This window comes from Cryptomeria japonica, chromosome 11 (genome assembly GCF_030272615.1).
Source record: "Cryptomeria japonica chromosome 11, Sugi_1.0, whole genome shotgun sequence".
Classification (NCBI taxonomy): domain Eukaryota; kingdom Viridiplantae; phylum Streptophyta; class Pinopsida; order Cupressales; family Cupressaceae; genus Cryptomeria; species Cryptomeria japonica.
The window spans coordinates 521,279,216-521,298,318 of record NC_081415.1 but is presented as its reverse complement, the minus strand read 5'-3'; the positions used below and the strand labels follow the sequence as shown (position 1 = coordinate 521,298,318).

The 19,103-nt window shown below is 37.3% G+C and overlaps 2 protein-coding genes across 2 annotated transcripts; one reads left to right on the top strand and one right to left on the bottom strand.

The window, feature by feature from the left end:
• The first annotated feature begins 6,047 nt into the window (after window positions 1-6,047).
• Window positions 6,048-8,733, top strand: LOC131070508 (1-aminocyclopropane-1-carboxylate oxidase 5). The gene is made up of 3 exons (XM_058006073.2): window positions 6,048-6,577; window positions 7,127-7,454; window positions 8,090-8,733. The coding sequence occupies exons 1-3, from the start codon at window positions 6,108-6,110 to the stop codon at window positions 8,342-8,344; spliced, it is 1,053 nt and encodes a 350-aa protein (XP_057862056.2). The 5' UTR covers window positions 6,048-6,107; the 3' UTR covers window positions 8,345-8,733.
• Window positions 8,734-12,769: 4,036 nt separating this feature from the next.
• Window positions 12,770-14,444, bottom strand: LOC131070506 (feruloyl CoA ortho-hydroxylase 2). Its single transcript, XM_058006072.2, has 3 exons — window positions 13,816-14,444; window positions 13,376-13,703; window positions 12,770-13,250 (listed from the first exon to the last, which is right to left on the bottom strand). The coding sequence occupies exons 1-3, from the start codon at window positions 14,283-14,285 to the stop codon at window positions 12,996-12,998; spliced, it is 1,053 nt and encodes a 350-aa protein (XP_057862055.2). The 5' UTR covers window positions 14,286-14,444; the 3' UTR covers window positions 12,770-12,995.
• Window positions 14,445-19,103: the final 4,659 nt, after the last annotated feature.

Here is a 19,103-nt window from a genome sequence, read left to right as displayed (position 1 = left end):
AGCAGGATTTCTAAAATTAAGCGAGCAGATGCCAGTTTAGCCTAGAACTCAGAAGATGTTTGTAAGGAAGCAATAGACTATTTTGAAACAATTTTAAACAGAGGCGATCAAGTGGGCAGAGTGGCGAATTCATTCTAGAATCCATTCAAAATAGGGATTTATTCAAAAGGATTGAGGAAGAGAAAGTCAAAAAGGCCACTTTTCAACTCAACATGGACAAGACCCCTCGGCCTGACGGCTTCCCCACAGCCTTCTTTCAATCCTATTGGGGAATCATTGGAAAGGATTCTCATAGATGGTTGTGGAAGATTCAAGGAGGAAGATGAAAATGTTGGGAGCAATCAACCATACCTTTCTAGCTTTAATTCCAAAAAAGAACTACCCCCAAGAGATGCGAGATTTTAGACCGATAGCCCTTTTCAATACGGTGTATAAGATAATCGCTAAAATTATAGAAAATAGGATGAAACGAGTCATCAAACATATTGTATCTGATGAGAAGAGCAGATTTTCCCCTAGGAGATCAATCGTAGAAGGCATCATCATGGCCCATGAAACATTGCACTCTGCCAAGGAAACTAGGAATGCTTGTATGATTTTTAAACTAGACATTCTTAAAGCATATGACCTAGTGGATAGGGACTTCCTTTCTGAGGTAATGGGAAAGTTTGGCTTTGGAAGTTGTTGGATCAAGTGGGTAAAGAGTTTCTTGGCTACCCCCAAGTTTTTTGTATTAGTCAATGGGATTGCTAATGGTTTCTTCTCCTCCACTTGAGGGATAAGACAAGGGGATCCAATCTCCCCCTTTCTTTTCATTATAATGGTTGAGGATCTCTAATGATCAATCTACAAAAAATATCAAGATGGGCATTGGTTGGGGGTGAATGTGGCAAATGGAGTTGAGCATTCTACTCATCTGCAATTTGTAGATGAAACCATTATTTTTAGTGTCTCGATTAGAAGTGAAGCTAGTACCATCAAGTCCTATCTACAAGATTACCGCAAAGCGTCAGAGCAGAGCATTAACTGGAACAAATCAAAAGTTTTCTTCATCAATATGCAACCTAGAATACAGAGAGCCCTGTCCAGGATTTTAGAACTAAAGGTTGCTAGTTTCCAAGCATATTTTTAGGCACACCTCTGTTGGTTGGCCTAAACAAGATTAGTTATTGAGACAAGCTAATTACCAAATGTAAAGGAAAATTTACAAATTAGAAGAGAAAGTGGTTATCTTCAGCTGGTAGGCTCAAACTGATCAAATCGGTGTTGGTTGCCATCCCTGTATTCTCAATGGCATGTTTGAAAATCCCTGCGATAGTAGAAGATGAGCTCATCCGGATTATGAGAAAATTCTTGTGGAAAGGGCTAGGGGAGCAAAACAAGTTTTCACTCATTTCTTGGAAGAAATTCAACCAACCTAGAGAATCGGGAGGTGCAAGCACTCGTCAATTGTCTATAATGAATCCGCCTATGGATGCTAAACTAGTCTGGACCATATGCAATGGTGGTGAGCAAAAATGGTCTAGGATTCTTAAGAACAAATAATTGGACTTAACCGAACCCAAAAGAATTCTCACGACTCTCAATCCCCCAAAGGGATCGGCAATATGGAACTATATACTGGAATACATAGGGACATCATCAACAACCATGTAACCTGGGAAATAGGGAATGAGCATAATGCTTCCTTTTGGAATGATTCTTGCGGGGATGCGGAGATCTTGAGTTCACTCCCCAATTTGAATGAAATCAAGGAGGTGACAACTAGAATGTGGGGGTATAAGGTTAGTGGTTTTGGCAACATATTTTAACAAAATGGAGTAACCAAGTGGGTATTGCAAACCTTGGATAATCTAGATGTTGACCAATAGCAAAAGGATAGCTTGAACAACATTTTGTGCAATCGTATGATAATCCCTTCTCGAGAGGAAGATAGAATTAGATGGTGTGGATCCAAAGACAGGAAATATAAAGTTATTTTAGGCTACAAGCTCAAAGAAGCAGCAAGAACCAATCAAGATTGACCTTCAAAATTGTTGTGGAACAAGCACTGTCTGCCGAAGGCTGGGGTCTTTGCCTAGTTGGCTATACAAAAGAAAATTATAACCAATGATAGACTCATGAAATTTGGTGTGCAGGGACCTAGTAGGTGTGTTCTATGCGGACAAAATTCGGATCCGATCGACCATTTTCTTTTATCATGTGAATATTTGTGCCAATGTTGGTGGTATTTCATGCAAAAATTAAATTTTTCATGCCCTTTCCTGGGAAGGGTTGATGATTTGTTCAGGCTATGGCCATGAAACCCTTCGAAAGAACTATTTGGAGACCTATGGCTAATCCTTCCTTCCCTCCTGGTTTGGGAATTATGGAAAGAGCATAATCAGAGAATTTTTCAAGATAAAACCATGGGCTCTGAAATCCTATGCCAAAAGATTGAATCCCAATTGATTGATCTTACAAACAAAGCTGCCAAATCAAAAACTCTGAAGAAGAATTCATATACCAGATGGGATTGCAAATTGAAACTCACCTTCCCAAATCTTTATGTTCCCACTCTGTTTGGAAGTATCTGTAGTAACCTGCCAACCAAATCCAAACCTCAGATTAAGTGGTGTGCCCCTGAGCTTGGCTGGGTTAAGATAAATTGTGATGGGGCTTTGATGGGAAACCCGGTCCTAGCGGCATCGGTTGTATCATTAGAGACAATCATGGTTGCTCTCTAGATAAGATTTCAGAGCATATTGGGTTTGCCACAAACATTGTGGTTGAATTTCATGTGGCTTTGTGTGGCCTCCAAGCTGGAGTCATGAGTGCAGCACGGAGGATCCACTTGGAGGGTGACTCCATAAATGTAATTAATGAAATCCAGAAGAATGACATCCCAAGCTAGAACCTCAACCAATGTCTTCACCCAAATAAATCCATTTTGGACAGGTTGGATGATTTTCGCATAAGCCACATGTATCAAGAAGGTAATAAGGTCGCGGATAGGTTGGCAAAAGTGGCAACATTGTCAACAAATTCATAATTCAGTTGTACTAAGAGTCTCATCACCAAAGCAATTGGGCGTCCTTGATGTTTTTATAATATCCTCGCAGCACACTCCCCTCGCTTTTCTAGGATAGCTAGATTAATGTATTCATTTCTTGAATACCCTGTTTAAATATGATTTGACATGACTAATGAGAGTCGATTACCAAGCTCATTGAAACTACAAGTTGTGGCAGCTTGAAAGTTGTGTGGCATGTAACATCACTAATGATGATGGTGATTTGACAACCCCTTCTCCTCGGTGATCATGAGAATACGTGTTTAAGTCTATTTAAAGGCTTTCCGATTTTCTTTTTTTGTACTACATTTGGTTGCTAAGAGCTAGGGTGGAGTGGTTGGGGTGTGTGTCATTGTATAGTTAGGGATGGATATGCCAATAATGCTAAAGTCTACCAAATGCCAGATGGAATTCTTGGGGGAAATTTTTGACAAGCGGTTGCTTGCAGTAATGGCCATGAAGCATCCCCTCATTATGCATGTTGTGAAAAGATTTATGGGTGGGGAATTCCTCAGAGCTTATCATTGCTATCGGGTAAACTCGAACATCTTAGCCATGTTTTTTGCCATGCTAATTTATATGTGGGTGACCAAGTAGAGAGTCAAGAAGATCACCCAAATGATCTTCAAACATTCCTTTTTAGGGGAAATTGCCATTGTCTTGGACAATGTTGATGATAATTTACGCACTCCCCTACTGCAAAATTATTACATGTCTTTGGCTGCGGGTGTTGAGGTTAAAAAATTTGTGGTCATGCAAGCCCTTGATCAGGAGAGCTTGGTTGCTGAATGGGATGTGAAGGATCAAAACATCTCTTTCTTGTTAAAGGCTACTAGCATTCTGTTTGACTTTACCAAAGATTGGAGGAGGCAATTTGTGTTGGTGGAAGGTTTATGTAGTAGGCAGGACATTGGGATCCTAGAAAATGGTGAGGAGGACCCTGATAATGAGTGGGTGTTTGGTCATGGAGAGGACTGGATCCCGAATGATGATCGGCTCCTGGAAGATATGGTAGACTCGGAAGCTCATGCAGACTGTGGAATGGAGTGCACGATTATCCTGAGAGCAGTCATGGCCCAAAAATCCAAGGCACTTGAGAAAGATAAAAAGGAGGATGAGGAGAGCGACCCACATGTTGTTGATCAAGATAATGTAGATGTTGGGACTGTGTAAAGCTATGATCCAGGTCTATTTTTTGTATCTCTTCAGGGGTGAAGACCTTGTATTTTGATATGTTTGTCTATGTCTATGCTCTTTCTGCTTCAGTAGGCTATATAGGTTTGTCAATTTCAGTCTTACTATATCAGACTCCAGAAAGAATTTCTATGCAACATCTTTAGATTAATATAAATGGGTGTTGCCCCTCTATAGCTATTTACTTATCAAAAAAAAAGACAATAAAATTATATATTTAAATATATTGTAGTTTAATTTTATATATATAATGTTATATTTATTATTAGAACAAAAGAATTAATGGAAGCTTATTTTTTTATTAGATGGGGTGCTTTTATTTGAAGTGGATAGACAATATCTTATACTTTATGTTTTATAGATTATTAAATTATTAATTCACTCCCTCTCTCTTTATCTATTGGGCTCTCTCTCCCCCTCTCTCTCTCTATACATTAAGATATATCTCCCTCTCTCCCCCTCTTCTTCTCTCTCTCCTTCACTGCCTATAGCTATCCCTACTTCCTCCCTCTACCTATCCACCTCTACCTATCTATCCCTCCCTCTCTATCTCCCCCCTTTCTATATGTCCCTGCCTCGATCCCTCCCTATACCCCTATCTTTCTCTCTATCTCTCCCTTTGTCTTTCCATATATCTATATTTCTCTCTCTTCACATATATCTCTAACTCTACATTCTTCTCTCTCCCTTTATCTATATAACACTATTTCTCTCTTTGTCTCCATCTCTAATTATCTCTCTATTTGTCGACATCTTTATCTTTGTCTCCCCTCCCACTCTCTATATCTCCTTATATCTCTATCTCTTTATCACTCTATCTCTCCCTCTCCCTCTCCCGCTTCGTCTATTTTACTCTATCTCTTCCTCTCTATCTAACTCTCTCTATTTATTTGTCTCCCTCTTCCTCTCTCACTCTATCTTCATCTTTACCTCTATCTTCCTCTCTCCTTCTCTATCTTTAGACATGTCTCCCTCTCTTTATAAATTTCTCTCTTCCTCTTCATTGACCTCTATACCTATTTGCCTCTCTATCTCTATCTCTCTAAATATTTGTTCTCTCATCTCTTCCTCAATTTATCTCTTCATATCTCCCTACTCATATATCTCTCCCTCTCTATCTCTATATATATCACTTTCCATCTCTATCTCCATCTTTATCTTTCTATCTCTCCCTCTCTCACTTTATAAATTTATCTCTTCCATATGTATCTATCGTTTGTTCCTCTCTCTTTTTATCTCTCCCTTTTTCTCTCCCTATCTCTCCCTCTCCTCTATAGCAAACATAACATGAGCTTGTTGGTAACAGAGTATAATAATCTTCTTGATTCAAAGGTTCTGTTTCTAGTAATGTAAAGGTTCTTCTAAGTGGATGCATAGTTGATTTGAAGCTATCACTTCTCCATTGAGACCATTGTTACACAAACAATATCATTTGCTAAATGGCCTACCGATTGACCTTAGATACTACATACATGTATACAAAAAACAGTCATTTTTTTCTCTACATAACTTTTCACCTCTTGAACATACCCATTGCACACCAAAATACAATTGCTAATTTTATTTTATTGCTAGTTTTATTAAAACGTAAAATAAAAGACATCCAAATGATGAAATGGCTTGCTGTGCGTGATTAACTACACTACTAGGAAGGGATCCCTTATTCAACTAATCATTAATCGACAAATGATTTTATGTCACCTCTTACGTCATAACCCACGAGGATATGCTTCAATTCAATGTATCCGTTTCTTGTCTAGGTTCAATGTATCTAAAACCTCTACAACTATAGAGCACCCCGGACCTCAAGCATCAACTTCAATCTACAGAGACCGATAGCAGAAACTAGGAGTTAGTAACAATGGGAGCGGGCACGGCTGAAAACAGCGAAGCTCTCAAGTTCGAAGAGAGTTTTGTTCAGAGCGAAGAGCATCGTCCCAAGCGTTTATCTGCTTCTCCTCACGATAATGTCAAAATACCACTTATAGACTTGGAAAAGAGCTCCGCAGAGGATGTGGAAAAGGCGTGCAGAGAGTGGGGATTCTTCCACCTTGTCAACCATGGCTTTCCAGACCATCTTCTCCGCCGCGTAGAGTCCGCTGCAGCCGATTTCTTCTCGTTGCCGGTGGAAGAAAAGAGACAAGTTTCCAGAGATGCTGAAAACCCCTTGGGCTACTTTAATACAGAGCTTACAAAAAATGTGAGGGATTGGAAAGAGGTTTTCGATTTTGTGCCGCGTGAGGAAATCCAATTGCCGGCATCTGGTGATGCCCATGACCTTGCCACATACACCATCAAAAACCAGTGGCCGAACAGCCATGAGGATTTCAGGTACCCCTTCGCTAAACTATGCTTTGTTTGTTTTTTTCACTTTTTCCCTCAATATATATGATTAAGTGCTTAGATGCTGAACTGTTTTTTAAGCTGTTGTTTTCCCATATAGATCTGTATTATAAAGTAGAAATTATATTCATTTCCTAAAACCCAAAGACTTGAATGTTTCTAACGAAAATCAAAATTCCCAAAACTTGATTTCCATGGGCAGAGAATTACTTGAACTCAAACCAAAATAACCTAATTTTACTAGGTTTTCATCAGTTACTAGAACAATAGGGAGAAATTGCCGGACATAATGGAGAAAGGGGTATCAAAGGCCATGTCTCTTTTTGAATCCAATGAATTGCTTTTTCCTGTTAATTATCTAAACGGCATTATTCCTTACTGAATATTTTCCCCTATCAAGCTCTTCTTGAGCCAATCTTTGCTTAGGACCGGCGCTCTTTATTTATTTCTCGGCATTGTTGGCAGTATAGTTCTTAGTTTGTCCTTGTAGAACGAAAGCTTCATATTTGATTTTTGTTTTCGTGGAAATTGTTGCAGAGATGCTTGCCTAGCTTACGCAGAGGCTGCGAGGGAGGTGTCGTTTAGGGTGCTAGAATTAATAGCACGGAGCCTTGGTTTACCTGACATTCACCTGAACGAGTATTTCAAAGATGATATAAGCTTCGTGCGCCTGAATTGTTACCCGCCATGCCCGGCCCCTGAGCTGGCACTAGGCGTGGGCAGGCACAAAGATGCCGGTGCCGTCACCCTTCTTCACCAAGATGAGGTGGGTGGACTGGAGGTGAAGCGCAAGGACAATGGTCACTGGCTCCCCGCTCAACCGGTGCCCAAATCCTTCGTTGTCAATGTAGGAGATTGCATACAGGTAATTGTTTCTTATATTCCCTTATTTTTCTAAATTAGCTGGGGAGTTCATGGAGATAGAGCTTAATTTGTTAAGAGATGTATTAAGTTTTCATTGTAGAGATTCAAATTCAAATTTGGAAAGAAATTTTAATATAGAATTTAAATTGTAATTCTCAGTCTTTCATAGTTGGTTTCTAATCTAGAGGTGGTTTATATATAAGTGAATTTGTAATGTGTGATTCTTAGTCGTCTAAAGGTGGTTTCTATTATAGTTGGTTGAAAGGAACTGATAATAATCTTATGATTGTGTTCACAAGAACTGATAAGTACTCACAAGAACTTCTATTAATCTCATATTGATATTCATGTGAACAAAATATCAACTTATATTGATCTCATATTGATATTGATATTTGTATAAATGAAATGTTTGACAAATACCAATATAAAAGAAATTATTTGGGGAGTTAGACTACAACCTTAGTCAATTCTCGGGCTGTTTACATACGACCCCTGTTACCATGTAATAAGGAGGCGCATTAACAGGCTAGGGATTCCAACATGGGCTATGCTTCTAAATTTCCATAGACATGCGTAATGTAATTATTGCTTCCAATACTCTATTCTCTACTGATTCCATGAATGGCATGGCAGGTGTGGAGCAATGACAGGTACGAGAGCGTAGAGCATAGAGTGGTGGCGAATGATAGCCGAAGACGCCTGTCCATTCCATTTTTCTTTAATCCTTCCCACTATGTGAACGTGAAGCCTTTGGAGGAGTTGGTGAGTGAAGAGAATCCTCCCAAGTATACGGAGTACAACTGGGGAAAGTTTTATAAGCGGAGGAAAGATGGCAATTTTAAAAACCTGGGAGTTGAGAATCTGCAAATCTACCACTTTAGAATCTGACTGCTACGAGATAAGTGACATGGGATCACCTATTGTTACGAACAAAAATGTCTTTCAACATAAGCTGCTATTAACGAGTAAAGTCTCTCAGATGAATAATTTGTAAATATGGTAAGATATATTAGTCATGGTGTATAGGGCGATTGCAGCTTCACGCTGTCTTCTATGGAATGCTGTTATGTCTGCTCCTTCAAGGTGATTAAATATTGTGTTGATGGTACTTTTAATGTGCCCTTAAAGGTTTGAAATTCTAGAATGGGTTTTGTGCTCATGTAAATAGTTTCCACAAGGTCTTGAGTGATGAATTTTGAGACTCCTAGTTGAGATTGTCAAAGGAATATTGTCTGGTCAGAGATATAACCAAATCAATGAGTTAGGGCAGGTTTCAATGTGGTTGTTTAGTTTATTTTGGCTAATTGTTCACTATTTTAAGGAATTATTTGTGGAGCAGTTGACCCCATGAATATTTATCTTTTCTACTTATTTTTAAACAAAACATCTTAACTTTGTATTAATAATATTAATAACAATTTGTGCACTTAAAATTTGAAAAATAAAATGGAAACAAAATGTTAAAAAGAGGGAAAAAAAAATTGTGGAGTTGCATGTCATTTTTGCTAACATCCAATCGCTACTTATTTCCAGCCACCCCCTTTTCTTCCACAACTTATTTCTAATTCCTAATTAATAGTTGCTCAACAAAAATAGGTAACCAAAAAATAGAGTTAAGCAACTACATGAAAACATGGGCTTACATGCTATAGGGGATGAGCTATTTTATTGGCCTAGGGCATAGATTACCACTCTCTATGGTTTCAACCCTTTGCCTAGCTTCTCTTGATTTTTTTTGTGGAACTAGTCTAGAAACTCTTCAAGCCAAGTGAAAATAATATTTGCAGTTAAATTTATCATGAAGTAGTCAATTATATTAAATTTAAATCTAGAAGTAGGCTTCAAGCAGATTTTCAAACTCCTTATCAAGTACATTTCTCAAAAATTTAAAATTTAGAATTATGTTTCAAACATATTTTCAAATTCCTTCTCATAGTTTTCATATATATGTTTCAAGTTATTTTATTTAAATATTTGTAAGATAAAATATAAATCGTTTTTAGTTTTTTGTTTAAGCAATGTCTTAAAATGTTAAAAAAAAATGTCTTAAAATGTCAATGTAATTACAAATGGTGTATTTTTTAAGTAGTTGAATCTACATATTTAGATTTAATCACACCCAGTTTTATCGTTATCACTTATTCAAATGTCAGTGAACACACCATTCCCATCCAATTGAATTATTTTTTTATTCTATTCATTAATTCAAATTGTAAAATAATCCAATTCTACTTAGCATTGATCTAACTTGGTTGACTAACCTAGGTTGTGTATACAAGTGGAGGGCATTCTAAAAGGCGTGATCTTGATGCTTTCTAATTGTAAATAAAAAAATCAAATATTTAGCTAACTAGTTCCATTTTACAATTTAGTCTTAGACTAAACTCACAAAAATCTTTATAATTTGGTGTTATCTCTTAGCCCACTCAATTCTGACCTATTTAATTTCAAAATCTATCAAATATTTAGTTGGTTAGCCCCATTTTGCATATTGGTACAAAAATAACTTTACACAAATCTTCACAATTTAGTATTTTTTAGTGTGTATAAAAAGATTTTCATTGCACTCATTATAGGAATGTCAATGCCAAGGGAAAATAAGAGAATCAAGTTACTAGATAGCAATCAATAGCACTTGTATTCATCATGCGAACATGAAGATAACAATATGATTACACTTGTCCTATTATATGTGAATCATCCATATATTCCATGTTTTATGTTTTCTATCTATCAATGTATTTTTTAGATATTGCTAACTATACTAAAAACTTTAAGACTATAGTAGACATTATTCTCATTTAGTAGGGTATGTGCACCAAGATGGTATTAAAAAAGGAGGTCAAAAGTGGCCACCCGGACTTCATCAATGGATTAAAATTGACCAAAAGAGTGTTGTTATTCTCTAAAAAAAATGTTCATGCAAAAACTCCAAAAGGATTTCTAGGATTCTAACCCAAAGAGAAGTCAAACAAAGGTTTCCTTTGTAGAAAATATTTCCTTTGTAGCATCAAAACTAATAGACCATTTTGTAAGAAAAAACAAAAACTTGCCAAGGAACCACGGGGACTTCATTAGCTAGGCAGTATTATATCACCTGTATTCATATGGGGGGGTTTAAAATCTCAAAAAATGAGCTCAATATATTTCCTATCTGGTGGAAATAGGGGATTTTTTAATTCAGGCTATGAAAAATGCAATATATGTTGAAAATAGGGGGATTTTTAATTCAGGTTGTGTATTGGGAGAAGGTGACAAAAAGGAGGTTAGGGCAATATTTTTTGAAAATAGGGGGATTATTTAGTATGCCATGAATGCATGTGATATAACTCAGGTTCACTAAGTTAAGCCCCCATGCAAGGAACCAAGGACCTCCTTCCTATTTATGCATGTTTTGCTCCAAATTTTGGAAGGAAACAAGAAAGTATCCATTTGCCATTGTTGTTAACTAGATTTTACTAGTCACACTACATCTTCATATAATATAGCTTTGAACGATATGAATCTTCAAACAAAAGCTAGAAAATCTCCCAATGAGAGAAAATTGCATGCAAGCCAAACAATATCATAATAAATAATTTATTATTTCTTAGGATCCCTGGTTTAATGGGACTTCCATCACTTGGCTTTCCATCCCCAAACCCCTTCTTTCAATCTCTTTGCAGGCCCTATTGAAGTCTCCCCTACGTGGGTCAAGCTTCCACACCTCCCTCTTCACTTCTAGTGTTAGGCTACCTTCAAATCTATTGGTAACATTCTTGTCTAGTTAATTAAAGTGGATCCTACCACCAATCTCTTTTCCCAAACCTCCTTTGCGCATATCCTAGTGGACCTAGATCTCTCCAAGCCACTTTCGGCTAAGATTTCTCTCAAGTTCGATGAGCTTTTGTGGCAGTAGTGTGTGGATTACGAAGGGCTCCCATTTCACTGCAAGCCTTGCTTTTCTATTGGACATCTTGCCTCATCCTGCTCATGTGTGCCTCACCCCCACTCGTTTCCCACTTGGTGGAAAGATGCTAAGAGGTGCCATCTTATCCCCAAACCCCTTCTTTCAATCTCTTTGCAGGCCCTATTGAAGTCTCCCCTACGTGGGTCAAGCTTCCACACCTCCCTCTTCACTTCTAGTGTTAGGCTACCTTCAAATCTATTGGTAACATTCTTGTCTAGTTAATTAAAGTGGATCCTACCACCAATCTCTTTTCCCAAACCTCCTTTGCGCATATCCTAGTGGACCTAGATCTCTCCAAGCCACTTTCGGCTAAGATTTCTCTCAAGTTCGATGAGCTTTTGTGGCAGTAGTGTGTGGATTACGAAGGGCTCCCATTTCACTGCAAGCCTTGCTTTTCTATTGGACATCTTGCCTCATCCTGCTCATGTGTGCCTCACCCCCACTCGTTTCCCACTTGGTGGAAAGATGCTAAGAGGTGCCATCTTACTGTTTTTCCTACTAACTCTATTTTGGACTCTTCAACAACTCTAGAGCCTCCTTCTTTGGTGGCTATCCCCACCTTTGTAGCTCATGATTACTCATCCCTTATGGCCCCTACCCAAGGACCTTTTGACTCCTCGATGATTGTTGCTCGTTTGATTAATGTTCTGCAAGCTCCTTTATGATTTATCTCGAGTACGAGGCTTATTTCTTCATTGGTCCTAGATCCTCTCTCCCTAGATTGCCAAGTTCCTATTTTAGGTTTGGTGGCTAGGCTTTCAGACTCAGACGAGCGTCCTCAGAGGGTTCTGCTAACACGATTCTACTTGATTCTCAAAATATGGACTCTTCATGAACAATTGTGTGTCGCAATAAAAGGGGGAGTAGCTGCTCCTTAGAGGCTTTTACTAAAATGGTTCCACTTGACTCTCAGAATATAGACTCTTCATAAATGGTTATGTGTCGCAAGAAAAGGGATCAGTCTTTTCCAACCCAGAGATCTCAATCCGCTCCTTTGTGCCTACATCTTGGCCCCTATTCTAACTTTCAGATGACTTTTCTATTTTATTTCAATGATGTTATTTTGTTGTTGAGTTACCAAGTGTAACTTTGCTACTCTTGTTAGAAATTTGATGTACTTTATTTGAACTATAATAAGTTGAGAGCCTTCTCCACTTAATTTAATAAATAACAATATCACAATAAAATCTAATATCATTAAATTAAATTTATTTCTACAGTTTCCATGATAATAAAAAATTCATTTCTATCCCCCAAAAAAAAATTGTGAATTGCTCTATATAATGAATTCTAAATATTCGAAAGATGTAAGGCACACAAACATAATACTCCCTGCTTCCTAGTTAGCAGAGTATTTCACGCCCTTTCTATAAAAGACAATTCAAATTATTACCAACACATTTTCCCAATTCAAAAATTGAAGAGGGCATTATAATTATGAACTACACAACGGATAATCAACTACTATGACTATACCCAAAAAAGAAAAAAGAAAAAAAATATAAAAAAATCTGTAGAGATACAATCTTCCTGTACACCAAATTGCTTATTCTGTGGTCGTAAATAATCTCACCACTCATCTCACACTAATCAGATTCTAATGTGGTCAATTTGTACATCCTCAACTCCCAAGTTTTTAAAATCTCCATCCACTCTTAGCTTGGTAAACTTTCCCCAATTGTATTCCCTGTATTTGGGAGGATTCTCTTCACTCACCAATTCCTCCAGAGGTTTCAGCATCGCATAGTGGGAAGGAATTAAGAAAAATGGAATGGAAAGACGTCTTCGGCTATCATTCACCACTACTCTATGCTCTATGCTCTCGTACCTATCATTGCTCCACACCTGCCATGCCATTCAAAGAATCAGTCTACCATTCAAAATAGATTTTAATGAAAGAACATCAATCAACCTGCTATTTACAATCACTAATTAGGTTCAGTGACAACCTAATTGAAACAATTAGGTACCTGCATGCAGTCCCCAACATTGACGACGAAAGAGTTGGGAATCGGTTGAGCTGGTACCCACTGACCATTGTCCTTGCATTTCACCTCCAATCCGCCCACCTCATCTTGGTAAAGAAGGGTGAGGACTCCAACGTCCTTGTGTCTGCCCACACCCAGTGCTAGCTCAGGGTTCGGGCATTCTGGGTAACTATTTAGCCGTGCAATACTCATATCATCTATGAAATATTCATGCAAGCGGGTATCAGGTAAGCCAAGGCTCCGAGCTATCAATTCTAGTAACCTCAACGATAAATCCCTCGCAGCCTCTGCATAGGCCAGGCAAGCTTCTCTGCAACATTTTCCCACAAAATAGAAATCAAATATATAGTCGCCGTTACAAAAAGCCGTAAAGAGGAAAAAGAAAACAAGAGACAACAAAGCAGCGGAGAGGGAAGGGCAACCTGAAATCTGGAAGGCCGTCCGGCCAGCGGTTTTTGATGGCCTCCGCAACGGTGTCATGCAGATCAGCAGATGTGGGCAACAGGATTTTCTCCCGCGGTGCAAAGTCGAACACCTCTTTCCAATCCCTCACATTTTTTGTATGCTCTGAATTAAAGTAGCCCAAGGAATTTTTTGCATCCTTGGATACTTGCCTCTTTTCTTCGAGAGGCAACGAGAAGAAATCGGCTGCGACGGACTCGAGACGGTGGAGAAGATGTTCTGGAAAGTCGTGGTTGATGAGGTGAAAAAAACCCCATTCTCTGCACGCCTTTTCCACATCCTCTGTGGAGCTCTTTTCCAAGTCTATCACGGGGATTTTGACATTATTGTCAGGGGAAGCGGAGATACGCTTGGGACGATGCTCTTCACTTTGAATAAAACTCGCTTCGAACTTCAGAGCTCCGCAGCTTTCGCCCGTACCGCGTCCCATTGTTAAGAATTTCTTATTTTTCCCGGTGTGGCGCTTTGTTTTATCGCTGTTTAGATTACAGACTACTTCAGAATAGAGGAATTGTTCACATAGATTTTGCGTACATTGAACATGGACAATGTATGGATACCTATATTGAAACGGAACACAGAAGTCAGAGATTATGAGGTAACAGCTGACGTCAGAAACAAGTGTAGTGTAGTTGCAATAAATAGGTGAAAATTGATAATGAGAGTGAGATCTAGATGGGTCAAAATTTCTCTTATGGTATACCCAGCGAGGTCATGTGGATGAACACATGTAGGCCATTGGATTTCCACGAGCGGCCCAAACTGAGCAAGCCGTTTCCATTGGATTTACATACATTGAACATAGACAAAATATTGCTGTGGGAGCAAATCGTTGATTATGACGTAATAGCTGACATTAGATCATTGACAAAGGTGTTAATGATGTGAGACAAATAGATAGGTTGTTTCTAAGGTGTGATGAAAGAACTTGTCTTTTCTACAATAAAGGAGTGGTGGAAATTAATGGCATTTTATTTCTAAATGTGCTACTTACAAGGATATCCATAAGCATGAAGACAATGGAGTCTAAATGAGTTATTTGATGAAACAAGATTATACAGAACATTGGGCTTCTTGATCAAGATTCATAATAAAAGAGTAGACAATGAAAATAATTTGAAAGTTGTTAGCAAGGATGCTCTTGGTCCCATAGCTTGATGGTCTCATGGAGAACATTAAAACTCATTTATTCATTCATTCACCATTGAATCCTTGTCCAATCACGTGACTTTCATTTTATACCTAGCTAATTTGATAGGATGTTACTATATGAAAATTAAAATCTAAATATTATAAGATTATTTGATTTATTGATGTGATGAGTGGTGGAGATGTCAATCTTAGTGTTTGATTCAAATTTTGAGGATGAGTAATGTCAAGGTTAAAATATATCTTGTACTTTAATTAATTGATGAAAAAAGATAAATAATTTATCACGTTTTTAAAATATAATGAAAACATTCAATTATATCTTACATTGTTTTTTAAACACTCAAAATATATGATTCTCCATAATAAATATTTTAATCATTTTGTAATGAATGCTCCAATAGAAAACAACCAAACAAAAAATATACAATTAGTAGAATGTGACATATAAAATTTGTACTAAATTTGTACAAGGAGCATTTGGGCCCATAAGCAATCCTATGCTAACCAAAACATATTTTTTGTTGTTTATTTTCTTTCATTTTGCTTACAAGGGTTGATGTTAAATTGTAGTTGGTTCATGGCCAAATAACTACATAACCTTGAAGATGATCCACATGGGTACTCATAGTTCAAATTTGGTAGAACTATGGTCAAAACGGAGAGATTTATCAAATTTCAGAACTTTACCTTGTAATCAAACATTCCAAAAATTTATATTTGTTGGTTCACAAATAAACATAACAATAAATCCTAAAGGTTTGCCACTTCTTATAATCAAATTAAATGCAAGATTTGACCAACAAACAAGAAGATTGATCACAGATCCATCTCTCAACCTAGATGGATATCCCCTAATTTGACGTCATTTCCAAGTATTTAAAAATAGAAATGATGCAAAGGCAAATAAAATTTTACGCAATATGGTGAGGATTAAGAAGAGTAGGCATAGTTTTTTTCAAATCCCCAAAGAACCTATTTAGCCTAGGTGTGAAATGAAAAGAAAAGAACCAAAAAAAGGAAAGCAAAGGTTTCTTTTTAGATTTTAGATTTGATTCCTTTCAAGGCTTATACATGATAAATTATCTAGACTAGTGAGTTGTCCATCACAAAGTCAAAAATGAAATAATCTTCTTGATATAAACGTAAACACGGATTTAATGGCCACTAAAACATCACTACTTTATAGTAATGAAACCACATGGACACATTGTTAATCTAAATAGTCAAATGCTCAATGTAACAAATTTGAAATGAAAATCATGACAATCCTTGAATATTGTGATTTAAAAGATATTGTGGCACATATAGAAGGCATTAACACAGAACATATATCATTCAAAATTATAGATTAAATCTACTTCTATTATTAAACAAAATATTAAAACATTAATTTCTCTGTTCCAAAAAAGTTTCAACTCAAGAGACCTACCTATACAAAAATTTATAATACCCAGAACTTGAAACCCTTGCCAATGACAAACTCCTCTTAAAGAAATGAATCACCCTAAAATGTATCTGAGTTTGACAATTGCGATATTGAACTCCACTTGATTAGCTCAAAAGAATATTCCACTTTACAATGCCTTACCTCTCATCTAAACTTCAATTTGTGACTGAAAGATTCAATTCTTGTCATTTGCATTTGCATGAATAAAGTTTAACCTGAGTGAAAAATAATTTTACACTACTGCACTTACCTTTCCCCATTTTCCCCTTTTAGACAAAACTCATTTAGTTGGCAATTTAAAATTTTCCATTAAATCTTGCACATTTAAAACACTTTTAATCCTTTGGACACTAAAGATCTTCGCAATATTTTGTTGTGGCAGTTTGACCCACAAAATGCCTTTGGATTTCCATATGCCATATTTGACATTTTCTCAAAAAATTTGGCATGCATCCATATCTCTATGCATCGTACTCCGATTCCTCATGCTTTGCAACTATTCCTTGAATTACCCCATTCCTATAGCATCCATATTGATCTTCAGTCCTAACATACATTACCGATCTAACACCATTCCATCTGATGAATCCCTTTAAATGAAATAATCTTTGCATTCTATCTAATTTTTCATTAACAACCATCCTCTTGTGCACTCTACCAACAACAGTATACCCAGAAGAACCACCTCGTGTTCCAATATATCCCTTGTTGGTCAGACAAGAAAGAAATATAATGACATTGAATTACAATATCATCTTCATAAAAATGTTGTTTTTACCATGCTGCCTCCATTTGACTACTGAGGGCAATGTAAATATTGTAGAAGCACACAAGAAATTTGATCTACCTAGACTGATGTTGTTTTAAGATCAATGAAGTTTGTAATGTAACAAAAGATCATGTTGATAATTCCCTAATGGATGGTGGTTCACAAAACACATCTCAAGCTGTAAAACCACATTTCTATCCTTATGATCACCATTATAACTAGTTATGTATTCACTGTATTTCTCAAACTACGTTATGATTTTCTAGTGCCCTTTACAATCCCATGCGAAGCACAAGATATATGTTGGCCAATGAAACAATTCCCCCACATCTATTTCAATGTCACCCAACTTTAAAAGATTTAAGATTGACCCTCTTGTGACCATTCAAAAAATGGTGCTTATGGTCAAGCTAATTGCATCGATCCAAAGTTAATAAACAAAAACTAATTGTTGATCATATTGGGAGATCTAACACTAGCATATGCACCATAATACCCTCAATCACATTAGTAATATGTTGATGCTCAAACCAGAAACCTTTCATTAAACTGATTACAAGAAAACCATCCATAAACATCTTCAAAGGTAACTTAAGTGTTGGATTTTGCCAAGATCAAGAGGTCAATGAAATGTACAAGATAGAGACATAATATGGGATAAGAATAAACTGTATTCTCATCAATAGAAAATGATCAATAATTAACTGGATTATTGTTGTTACATACAATGTAGATGAGCCTGCTTATATAGGCAAGGCTAGGGATATGTATGAGCACACAAATATGACATGTGGCTCAATAAGAAACAAGGGTAGGTAGGAAATAGGTGTGGGTAGGTAGGAGAAATAATATAATATTCCACATGAGGTGGATCACCCACCGAAGGTGGAATTATCACTCCACAATAAGTGGATATGATAGTGTAATAACAAGATCAACACCATAAGAGGTGGAATTTCTCCTACACACACTATCCCAATGTGGTACAAACACCCAAGTGTCTCATATCCAAACTACTATGAAATGCATTATCCTAAGTAAACTTAAGTAAGTGTAATAATATCCATGATGAATAATTATTTACACCAACACCCCCCCTTAAGTGCAACTTAGGGGAATGCACTTAAGTCTGCAATGCAACTAAGCAATGCAAGATGGGTCCCGGCTACGAGGCCATGTTAGGTACCCATGCACAAATGCAAATGCATGCAAACCAATGCAATGAAATCTCTCACAAAGTGGGGAAAGAGAGAAAAACCCAATGGGAAAAAACCCTCCCCCAAAAGAGAGATGAAAGCTATACAAAAGAACTCTCAAGGAAGTATGTGAGGAACAAAACCCCATGTGAGGAAAAAGTCCCCCCCATATGAGAGAAGAAGAGAAGTCAAACTGTGATCCTCCCTCAATGAAGAATCTGCACCAATGATAGAAGCTCGATGTATGAAGAAACTGCTCCACGAACGTCGAACAACATTCCTCCCCTTAGGAAGAAACAAAACCAAAGGTGTATCCATGAAGTCTCCCCAATCATGAAGGGAAGATGTATGAAGAAAACTCATGATGAAAGGAATCTCTGAAAACTGCTCAAGTGTCCCCATGTCGATGCTGAAAGATACCCCCTCCAAAGGTGGTAAACTGTGCCACACTGCTGAAAAAGGAACTCCAACATCTAGTGAAGATGGATGTAGAACAATATCCAAAGACTCATGTGTCTCCTCAAAGAATAAAGAGACCTCCTCCAACTGCTGTACATAAGTATCCACAATCATGTCAACCTCGAAAGAATGATCATGTAGAGAATGAACAAGAGGGTCAGAGTGTGCCCTTGCAACAATCGAAGAAGGATCATCTTCATCAAAGAGAAGATGAATGTCATCAAT

Excerpts from the sequence above, each read along its gene's own strand:
- LOC131070506 (XM_058006072.2), bottom strand. The coding sequence starts at position 14,285 with ATGGGACGCGGTACGGGCGAAAGCTGCGGAGCTCTGAAGTTCGAAGCG. Across the intron at positions 13,704-13,815 it reads GACGGCCTTCCAGATTTCAG|AGAAGCTTGCCTGGCCTATG; the intron begins GTTGCCCTTCCC and ends AAAATGTTGCAG. Across the intron at positions 13,251-13,375 it reads ATGTTGGGGACTGCATGCAG|GTGTGGAGCAATGATAGGTA; the intron begins GTACCTAATTGT and ends ATGGCATGGCAG.
- LOC131070508 (XM_058006073.2), top strand. The coding sequence starts at position 6,108 with ATGGGAGCGGGCACGGCTGAAAACAGCGAAGCTCTCAAGTTCGAAGAG. Across the intron at positions 6,578-7,126 it reads AACAGCCATGAGGATTTCAG|AGATGCTTGCCTAGCTTACG; the intron begins GTACCCCTTCGC and ends AAATTGTTGCAG. Across the intron at positions 7,455-8,089 it reads ATGTAGGAGATTGCATACAG|GTGTGGAGCAATGACAGGTA; the intron begins GTAATTGTTTCT and ends ATGGCATGGCAG.